This window comes from Musa acuminata, chromosome BXJ2-6 (assembly GCF_036884655.1).
Source record: "Musa acuminata AAA Group cultivar baxijiao chromosome BXJ2-6, Cavendish_Baxijiao_AAA, whole genome shotgun sequence".
NCBI classification, from domain to species: Eukaryota; Viridiplantae; Streptophyta; class Magnoliopsida; order Zingiberales; family Musaceae; genus Musa; species Musa acuminata.
In genome coordinates this window covers 35,207,864-35,218,717 of record NC_088343.1, presented here as the reverse complement: position 1 = coordinate 35,218,717, position 10,854 = coordinate 35,207,864, and the positions used below count along the sequence as shown (strand labels likewise).

At 37.2% G+C, this 10,854-nt stretch overlaps 1 protein-coding gene across 2 annotated transcripts; it reads right to left on the bottom strand.

The window, feature by feature from the left end:
- Positions 1–1,396: 1,396 nt before the first annotated feature.
- Positions 1,397–9,780, bottom strand: LOC135615359 (kinesin-like protein KIN-12G). Of its 2 annotated transcripts, none has more exons than XM_065113711.1 (21): positions 9,388–9,780; positions 8,919–9,074; positions 8,750–8,833; positions 8,521–8,640; positions 8,315–8,428; positions 7,994–8,086; positions 7,654–7,743; positions 7,453–7,523; positions 7,273–7,347; positions 7,057–7,144; positions 6,262–6,320; positions 6,099–6,162; positions 5,932–5,997; positions 5,459–5,617; positions 5,216–5,320; positions 4,630–4,865; positions 4,370–4,439; positions 4,230–4,286; positions 3,955–4,017; positions 3,764–3,843; positions 1,397–3,285 (listed from the first exon to the last, which is right to left on the bottom strand). In XM_065113711.1, exons 1-21 carry the CDS (start codon positions 9,568–9,570, stop codon positions 1,479–1,481), a joined length of 3,840 nt encoding a protein of 1,279 aa, XP_064969783.1. In that variant the 5' UTR covers positions 9,571–9,780; the 3' UTR covers positions 1,397–1,478. The 2 variants fall into 2 exon arrangements, with proteins under 2 accessions (XP_064969783.1, XP_064969782.1); XM_065113710.1 differs by having other exon boundaries at positions 3,955–4,014; positions 9,388–9,774.
- Positions 9,781–10,854: the final 1,074 nt, after the last annotated feature.

Genomic DNA, 10,854 nt, shown 5'->3' with positions numbered 1-10,854 from the left:
ATTTATATATTTTATCGTAAGATTTTGGACTCGAATTTCCTAATCTTCACCTATCCTTTAAAATATATATATATATATATATATATATATCTCTAATAATTTATTTTTTATTCCACTCACATATCTTAAGAATTTGAACCCACACATGACATCCATCCGAAAACTTGGATTAAATGACACCTAACATGATTTAGCTTTTAGTTTGAATCAAAATAATAAAATATTCTTAATATTCTTATCATTGTAATATCATCTATAAAATACTAACTAACCAAGATTAAATACATATATATATATACGATTTTTTTTTGCCATAATTTATTATGCATACAAAGGATTACTCATTTATTAGAAGCCATAAGTAACTCTTAGCGAAGCTAAGCTTTTGGTTGATTTAATAGAATGTGATCCACGAGAAAGTAGACATTTAAAGCACATTAATGTATTCACAACCAAGATATCATCATCATCACATGAGCACACCATTTCTATGCCACCGAGAGCATTATTCTTTCGAGACAACGACCTTCACCTAATGGAGAAAGCAACCTCACAAACATGGGAGCAATGCGCACGATGGAAAACTTGTCCCCGAGGACGAGCACTCATCAATGATTTAGGCGACGGAGTGTGACATGTCAAGGGGCCAAATGTCATCGAATTCTCGATTCCAATTCTCCAAATTATGGCTTGAAATGATGTTTCATGGTTTCCATTAAATCAACCTTTTTTTTCTTATAATAAATTGGCACAATTTTTCATTCTTCGTTTGAACAATTTATGTACGTGCTTTTCCGCATGTCAAGCTATGATTTGAACCCCAAATTATTATTAGTCGTTTTTACCCAATCAATTGTTTCCAACAAAATAATAATAATCTTTAGCAACTTTCACTTTAAGAGTAGAGCAAATATCACTACAATCTCTACAACTTGATATGTACTAATAATGTCTAAAGAAGAAGAAGAAGAAGAAGAAGAAGAAGAAGAAGAAGAAGAAGAGGAGGAAGGGTTGATGGAGTAAGAAGGAAGAAAGATGAGGAGACAGGTGGAAAAAGATGAGAGAGAACACATGGAAAAATGAGAGAAGACAAAGGAGGAAGAGGACAAAGAGAATAAGGAGGAAGCGTGCACGTCGACGACATACTACGAGCTATCGTACGGAACAGTATACTTCGGTATATCAAATAAGTACATTTTAATACTGAATTCAAACTTAACTTTGACTGTATAAACCGCTGTCATGTGAGATGGCAAAACACCAATATGCCAAAAGATCTCACGAGCAGAGATGTCTTCATGTGGAGCTCTTGAGGTTCTAAGAACAAGAATAGCTTCACAACGAGCAGAAATGCAAGACAGGAAAACACGAGCGAGATCGATAGGGGGTCCGTGCAAATCACAAAACCAAATTTTGAGCAGTTGAATGAGCGACCCATCACTGTGATGAATCTGAATTAATCAAACAATCCATCAGTTCTAACAGGTGGTAATTACTTCATCAAGATACATCTGGACACAGCTTAACTCATGTTCTAGCTTTTCCGACACAATCCCTGAGCAAACTCCTTCGTCAGAGATCACCATTGCACTTCTGTTGTTCTCCAGGAACTGATTCAAATTCTGTGTGGCCAAATCTCTCTTGGATTTTATCTCCTCCAGTTTTGTCGATTCCTGTTGCATTGTTTCCTGGCACAGCTGAATCTCACCTTCTTTTAAGTCCAGCACAAATATACACTCCTGGAACTCAAGTAACAGGTTTGCCAGCTCAGCCTTTCCGGCCTCTCTCATCTCTGAAAGCATGTTCTTCTCGTCCATCACCTGTTGCAACCCAACTTCTGCTTCCTGCAGTGAGAGCAGTCCAGTATTTATCCCATTTTCGTAGCTCTTCATCTTAGTATCGATTGCATCAATTTTCTTCATGAAGCTTGCGATTTCTTTTTGTACAACAGCCAACTGTTCCTGTAACTTTTTCATCTCCACCGACAGCTTGCTTCTCTCCTCCTCACACTTTAGCAGTTCAGATGCTTTACCAAAACTCAAGTTCTTTTGCACCGGGACGACGTCGACCGTATCCATATTATCAATCGCAAACAGCACTCTTTCGGTCTTCTTCCTTTGAGTTTCTGAATCATGGAGCTTAGACTTTAAACAATCTATGTTGCGTCTCAACTGAGATTCGGAATGTTGAGCCTTCGACAGTGCAGTGCTAGTTTCATCCTTGCGAGTTTGAAGACATCTTAGTTCTTCTTTCTTTTGCTCCAAATGTTCAAAGCACACGTTCAGCCTTGTTCTAGCCCGGGTTTCTCTCTGTTCCCAATAGTGTGCCTCAGAAGAAAAACTCCCAAGTGCAAGTTTCAGAGCCAGAAACTTCTTGTCCAAGACTGTCTTTCTTTCCTGTGTCTGGGACAGAACACGCTTGAGTTCCTCGATCTCTTGTTCTTTTAACTGAAAGCCAGGCTCTACTTCTTCAACATTTTCTGTAAGCTCTTTCACATCGGTTATGTTCTTCTCGAGTATCCCAAAGTATCTGAGATCTGTCCGTACAGCAGCAAGCTTATCTCGTACGAGCTCCAAATTATTTCTGACCAAATGCCGCACTTTCTCTGGCACTTCCGCTAGATGTTCCGTCAGCTCCTCCGTCTCTTGCTTCTGGCAGCCTGTTTCTTCGTCCATTTCAACTAGCTTTTCCGGACATACAATCTCTTCTTTGGTTAAGGATATGCTGGATTCCATAGAAGCCAACATTCTTTTGAAATCATCCCTCTCTTTCATGGCTTTTTCGTATAAGCCCATCAGTTTCTCATTTTCTTCATGCATCTCATAAAGTTGGTGCTCAAGACTTTCGATATCCTTCTTTCCTGAATGGTGGAATTCTTGGTTGAATTCTTCATGTCTATTTTCATTAAATTCAGCCGACATGTCAACTTGCACCAGAGACTTCTCAAATTTGGTGAGGCTCCCTGCATCATTATTACCACTTTCCGCAATTGCATTCTCATAGAGTTCAATCAGCTTATTGTTGTCCTCAATAAGAACACTAAACTTCATACGCAATTCCTCATTCTCCTTGGCCAATGCAATGGCTGTTTCATGTGCTTCAACTTCTCTCTGACTAGCAACTGCAATTGCATCCACCATCGTTTTAAGTTCTATCTGATCATCAGAAAGCTTGCCTGTTCCTGAAGTGATGTCACAATTAGCTTGTGGAAGTTCGACCCCTACGTATGGAGCATGAGTAGACTTCCTTTGTTCTTCTAACTGTGAGCCTAACTCATCCACACGCCTGCAGAATAATCAGATTAGCCACCAGAAAAGAAATTCATGGTATTGACAAAATTATAACCATTTTAATGAAAAAGCAACAGTGAAATGTTTCAATAATGTTCATGAGATTGCTGAATTTTATATTGTAACAATTAAGGGATAATAATAAAAACAATAATAATAATATAGTAATAAGAATAATAAGCATTCACATTCTCAAGATTTCAAACAAAGTTTAGCATGGACTTCTCAGCCTGCAAATACAATCAACAAAAATGTTTTCAGTACTAAACATGATAGCTTCCAAGAATATATCAGAGTTATTCATATATGAACTCCAAAAAGCTGATGAAAAGTTAAAACATATGCCTGTCACATGGGTTGTTTAAGAGTAAAACCATCAATCATGTCAGACAAGTCAGGGGATGTCATGCAGCACCAATGGAACAAACCATGTGATGTGCCAGATTTTGGGTAGAGAATTTAACTGGAAGTACCTTTCCAGCTTTTCTTTGGCTTCAAGACATGACGATAGGTTTTTACGAAGTGCTTCTATCTCCCTCTGATTTTGAATAGCCTGCACAAGATGGCCATGTCATGAAAAGATATGTTTACCATATCAAAATAATTAATAGGTAAATTTTTGGAACAAAAGAATTAAAAATAAAAATATTGCTGCTGTCCTCACCTGCAAATGGAGGAACTCATTTTCTTCATTTCCAAAAGAGTCCCAAGATGATGACAGGTTCTGCTGTGAAGAAAGATGGAAATTTTAAAATAAAAGTAGAAATAACCAAGATTTTCCAACTTGCACGCTGAACTTGCCGAACATAAGTCCAGCAATTCCCAAATCAGAAAGCAGTGAAACAAGACCGAGTTTTCTACCAATATGTCTAGGGACATCTTATGCAAGGATAAGCCACTATATGCTGATCAAGAATTTTAAAAATTTAGCTTTCGAACCTGAACAACATCTGAATCTTTTTCATGCATGAGTTTCCAATCCAGAGCCTCCAATAACTGTAAGCCATACATGTATGTTAAATAAGCACAAAAAATAAAAGGAACAATGATGAGCTTAACTTGAGAGAAAACATGGATACCTTATCCTGCAAAACAGTTATCTGTTCATTCATCATTTCTCTTTCACCTTCTTCAACAAACAACTGCAGTCTGGGTGTCAAATATATAAAAATAATTATTATTGATATGCATAAGAGTTTATTTTGATGAGTTGCTGGCTGTAGAGTATATAAAAAGCTAGAGTGAAGCATCATTATGGAAGAACTTATGAGTAAATATGAAATGAAGTATAAAGAATTTCATCACAAAGTCAAGAAAAAATAGCAGCGCAATAGCAGACCTTCTGAGTTCTTCTTTCAGCTGCAAGTTCTCCATGGCAAATCTCGTAACTTCTGGATTACGGTCAACCTGGTTGCAGAGAGCTTCTATTTCCTTCAGAAGTTCTTCCTTCTCTTGCACAAGATGTGTTTCAGCTGATAGCTTTGCAGAAGCAACTGCTTCTAACCTCTTAATTCGTTCTTCACGGAACCGAAGTCTCATCTTAAGACTTCTTACTTCTTCTGTTCGTTGAGTAACCTAGTAAGCAAAAATGTACCATGCAAGTTTTAGATGAATAAAGAGTCAGAAACATTAAAATTCATTTAAACAGGCAAGCCTAGAAAGATGAAAGTACATAAAATTGTCATCTAACAAAATTATTGAGAAGTCACTATGTAAAAGCATTATGATGAACATGCTGTAACGTTGAACTCACTGAAAGTTGGTTCTATTTATTTTATTTAAACAAGTTTTAGGGCATCACAGTCAAATCATACAGATCTGGCAAATCAAAGTTTTAGGGCATCATTGTCAATTGTATGTAACGTAAATTCGCGTGGAAATATCGAACTACCCAGAAAGCTATCATAATAAGAGACTATAGTCACCAGCTGCTGTGTAGCCTGCTTTTCGGCAGTCATTGCCTTCAGAGCTTCTTCTTTATCCTTATCCCTTCTAAAAGCTGCCACTAGAGCAGCTTCATATTCCTTCCTCTGGAGTAAAAACAAATGTCAGATAGATTACTGTGATGGATGTATGATTCTAGATGCGTTGTTGCCAACACATGCCAACAACTATTACAAAGAAAAACAACATAATTCGATGAGATGCTCGACGTAGGAGATGCCAACCTGCGATAACCTTTTATCAAATGTCAGTGGACTAAATGATCCGTGCCCTCCATCCCATTTGAAAGAACATGGAGATCCAGTAGGACAAGCACTCAAACCATCAGTCTCAGTGTTGTCAGGCCCAGCACTTACCAACCCTCGCAAGCGATTCACCTCTTTCTGCATGTGTTTAAGAAGTAAGGCAAACTATATTCCCATAAAGGAATCCAAGAAATAACATCCAGTATCAAAATTATATTATGATCCCACTTTTTACAAGACAAACAAGCCTTATTAAACAACATCATCTTACTAAAACTAGATTCACAAATTCAGAAAACTAAGAAAATGCATAGTGGATTGTGAGTGCACACTAGACAATGTACCATAATTCTTTTCTATGTTAGCAGACATTCCGGCATCAGTTGGAACAAAATTGCAATCACCCGTATAGACTCCATAAATGAACATTGTAAAAGAATATTCTATGTTACCTTTAGTTGCTGAATCCGTAGACGCATGCTAAGAACATCTCCAGAAGCATCCTCATTTACAATTGCCTGGAGATAATAGGAAATGATAAGTGATTTATTCTGTTACAAATAAGATAGCATGTAATGCAATTTTTAAAAATAGAAATAAAAGGTATTGCATCACTTACATTATTCCGAATGAACTTGGCCCGTTGTGCAAACTTTAGTGTACTTAGTGTCTCTAAACCACAGCTACAGAAAATCCAAGTTAACAAACACAAATGGAGAACACGTCAATCAAAATTATCTACACAGAAAGAGTAACAACTTGTGGCATATAGGGCCACTAACCAATTAGATGGGCTTATATTTGCAATTATGATGGTTTTGGAGTTGCCTCCCAATGAGTCCTGAAAGAAACAAAACATAATTTAGACATCGAGGCCAACATAAAACACCATATGTCTAGTATAAAAAGAAAGGACATTTGTCTTATGCTGAGTCACTAACAGTGGGACCATAGATCTTTTCTGCTGATAAATTTATGATCTAAATTTTTATGATAAATTGTTGATTATAAATTCTACAAAACTAATTAATTTATGATCTAAATTGTTCATGTTTATATTTGTGGTACATTTCAAAACTGATAATTTGTTTGCTTTATGAATATATGCTCAATACATGGATACGACAATAATCATAATTTGCTTCGTGCACAGACAGTGTCTCTTGTGAACATAACAAAATACATAGCTTTATATCAAACATAAAATGGACACTGAAAATTCATGTGATGCCATAAACCAAAATGATAATTTGATTCTTTTCCATCAGTTAATGGAATGCCCTAAACAGCCAATCGGTGGGGAATCATGAGAAAGTATGGTGCAGCCTACAAGATCTTATTGTTCCCTTAAAAGAAAGATCAGGAATCATTAACAATAAACAATAATGAAGAAGTTTCATTGATGAAACAGATAACTTTGCAGTTTCCTTCATATTGCAGATGGAATTTTTACACATATAGTATTTATTTTATAGAGAAAACTTCAAACATTTATATATGCATAGAAAACCTATTCTAAGTTGAGACACACCAATGTGCAAATTATAACATATCAGTTTCCTTCACAAACAATTTACCTGAAGAAGAAAGGTCAATTTAGAATCCCGGTAAGGTACATGTAGTGATTTCTTGCTTGATGTGCTGACAAGGTTCATAATAACAAGCCTGCAGGGCCCAAATCACATTGAGAAGCATAAGCATGCAGTGTGCAAATGGCAAAATACTAGTGATGTGTAGTCGCAAATTAGATATACAATTTATTAAACCAGACACAATAAGAAAAATATACAGACCCTAAGGTCGAGAGTGACTTGTTAATGTTAGTCGCTTCCTTCAGTCTGTCACCCTCGGCACCTGAGCTCTTCTGCCTGAGTCCATGTGTCCAAGAGGGTTTAAGAGCTAGATTGATAGCAAAAACAAGTGGCCAAATATTCATGAACATGTTTTGGTGGAGTACTTAAAAGTTTATGTACCTCTCTGATCCTGCCAAGTCTACAAGGTTAAGCCTAGCAAACCTGTGATGAGTAACACCCTGGGATTCCCACTGCAAGATTTTGAAACTACAATATTAGTTCACTTACTATTAAAAAATGTTTCATGGTCAATGTAGTTCAAAATACTTTGTTAATTCATAATAAGGAAAAAACACTATTGATTCGGCAAATCTAACACACCTTGCTTTCTATGACACAGGTAAAAACACTATGAGAACGACTGCTTGCACGATTCATGTTTGTGGCAGCCACCTTTCTATTTGCTGCCCCCTATAAACATTCAAGCAATTAATCATACTACTTCCACAGAAAAGTACAATTTAAAAGACAACAATATTGGAGAGATTTTAAAACCATAGTAGATCATTTCAGACAGGTTTGAGATGTCTTTTGCTATGTTTCTACCATATCCAGTAAAGAGGGCTTCTCACATTATATATCGAGGAAACAAATCAATTAAGTTGCAAGCAATCCAAACATATTAGCTAGCCACTACAGCTTCATGCATGTTCGAACAAACCTGAATAAGTTGTTGCATAACATCTCGAGCACTTGAAACTTCAAATTCTGAAAGACTCTCCACATGCACACCTTTCCTTGAGTCTTCTCTTATCTGTAATGAAGCAACAAGAGGTGAACTCTTGCATTCCAAAACACTAGAATATGGAAATGATAGAATCTAAGATATTGAGGATGTTTTTGATAGATAAACAAATAATAATCAGGACTTGCCCGCTCATGATTATTCTGTTCACCTAAAGGATTAAGTAAAATCTAAAGAAGTTAATTTAGGAATGCAATAGAAAACGAGAGAAACATAATTTCTATGATCACCCTTCACCTGCAAATTTACAGAGGATGGATCCAAAAGATCAAGTATTTGTTCATTGTATATTTCCAAAAACGAGCATTTACACGTAAATCTTAGCTTTTCATCTCGTCGGGCCTCTTTTTCCTATCAAACAACCATGAGAAGTCAGTCTGTTACAAGCGCTCTTTTTGCTTAAAAATTAAATAGCTTGAAAAATAGGTGAAAGTGAATCTTACCTTTTGTATCCTTGAGAAGAGATACTCAAACACTCGAGGTGTCATCCCACAGTTAACACTATGTCTGCGTGTTCCACCTTCTATGTCTCCTAACATCGTGTGTGTTTTGCCACTACCAGTCTGAAATAAAATTATCTCGTATTAAAGCTCTAAGTCCAACAATACAACAGCAGCAACTGTATACAAATAATATCTATTTGGAAAGTAAAAAGAAATGTCAAGAACTTACTTGGCCATAGGCAAACATACAGCTGTTATAGCCTGCCACACAATTCTCTACCATTGGCACTCCGGCAACTTTAAATAGGTTCTCCTGTTATGCACTAGATGCATCACTTCACCAAGGATAACATGTCATGAAGGAGAAGTGTTATCTGAAATGGAGAAAAAATTATCACCTGGCTGACATGCTCATCAGCAATGAGATCAAATGTGAAACGGGACTCTGGGTGTCCAGTCCAAGTAATGGTTTGGCAGCTGTCCTGCCTGACACATCTGTTGTGTCCTTGCAGAGATATTTCCGCGCTGCTAAGGGGTCGAATTCGAATGACGACCTACTTCAGTCAAAAAATGAGCACAACCACTAGCAAGAAATAGACAATCTCAACACTAATAACCTAAAACCTGTGAAAATGGATTATCCCAGAATTTGAACTTTTTCTAACCTATTTTCACAAAAAGAAGTCCAATGGGAACAGAAAGCATAAAAGAAAAATTGTAATAAAATATAATATCAGAAAAGTGGTGCAGAATATCCAAAAATTAAACTTCTCTGAACTGTTTCCTTCAGAAAACCTTAACGTTCAGAAACTATCACGAATCTGCTTCCAAGATCGCAATCTTTTCGACTCAAAAACCCTCAAGTACCTGCACGTTATGATCCTTCCAGAAAGATGGATCTTCCCGCAGCTCAAATCTCTGAACCGGCAGGCCGCCGGTGACGGCCTCGCGTTCACCATTCCCATCCACAGACCCCGCCTCGGAGTCAGTCACGCGTTCTTGAAACCTGACCCTGCTGCCAACGCTCCCAGGTTCCACGACCGCGGGCATTATTCTAACCCGCAGCAAAAACCGAATCAAGAAGAAACTCCCTAGTTTGTCACGGCAGCGGCCAAATCCAAGGCTCCAAGACGCAATCGAGACGGGAAAGTCAAAGAGAAGCGGTTTCCGAAGAAGAGCAAGGATTTGGGAGCTCCTAAGGTTTCGATTTGGAGACGGGATTGAGGAGTTGAGCGGCACGGAGAGAGAAAGGGGAATGGGATCGAGCCGATGGGAAGGAAGAGGAAGAGGGAGAGTGCGACTTAAATGCTTTCGTTTTTTGTTGTTGTTGTTTATTTGAATCGGACGGTGGAGATGGGCGAAATGGACGGAGAAGATGGCGAGAATTCAAATTTCGCGACCGTTTGCGCTCGAAAGCCCCACTGGAAGTGTTCCCAAAGTTAGAGGGCATCGGGATCCTTTACAATAGTCCAAACGGCTCCGATTAGGACACGGAGATGATGGTGTCCGCAGTTACGTTACACGTATTATTGCAGCGAATCCCGACGCACGTAACAGCGCAGAAACAAATGGCATGGTCAAAGACCGGTCAGCGGATCGGCTGAGTCAGCAGACCACCACGACCAATTACTTCTTCGTTGCCGGTTTATTACAATCTTGGAAAAGAAAATACAGGTTTGATAAATCATATTATTAGAATTTTATTTGTTCTTATTCATTATCAAATGATGACATATTAAGTCAAACCCAGTAACTCATTTAATCTATCGAAATATTTGGATATATAGATTTTTTTATTATCATAAAGCAGTTTATAAAAAGAAACTATATAATTTACATATAAAATCTCCTGCTAATTAATTTTTTTACCGGATGATATGTCTATTGAAAAATTATCTGTAACACCTCTGATTAGCCTTACATTCAAAATAGATAATATTGAGATTAACTTATAAGGATCTGATGAACTACCATCAACTTCGGCTTAAATATTTTGGTCAGTGGTTTAGATCAAATAAAGTTGATAGACTAGTTAACCCACCAGGCTAAGTCGTAATATTATCTATATACACCATTTTTCGTAAATTGTAATTTTGCTCTCCTGGGTTTTTTTCAAAATTCTATGAACTAATTCGGGACTATCCCTTTTACTACAACTTCTTCTTTCTTCTCCTTCTTTTCTTCAAAAGAAATGAGAAGAAATAAGAAGAAAACATCAATCCGATTCTAATTTTACATAAAATAAAAAGAAAGAAAATAGAAGATCAAACTGCACTAATTCGATTCTAATTTAACATAAAGCCAATTAGTGAACTTTACCCATTTATGGAAAAA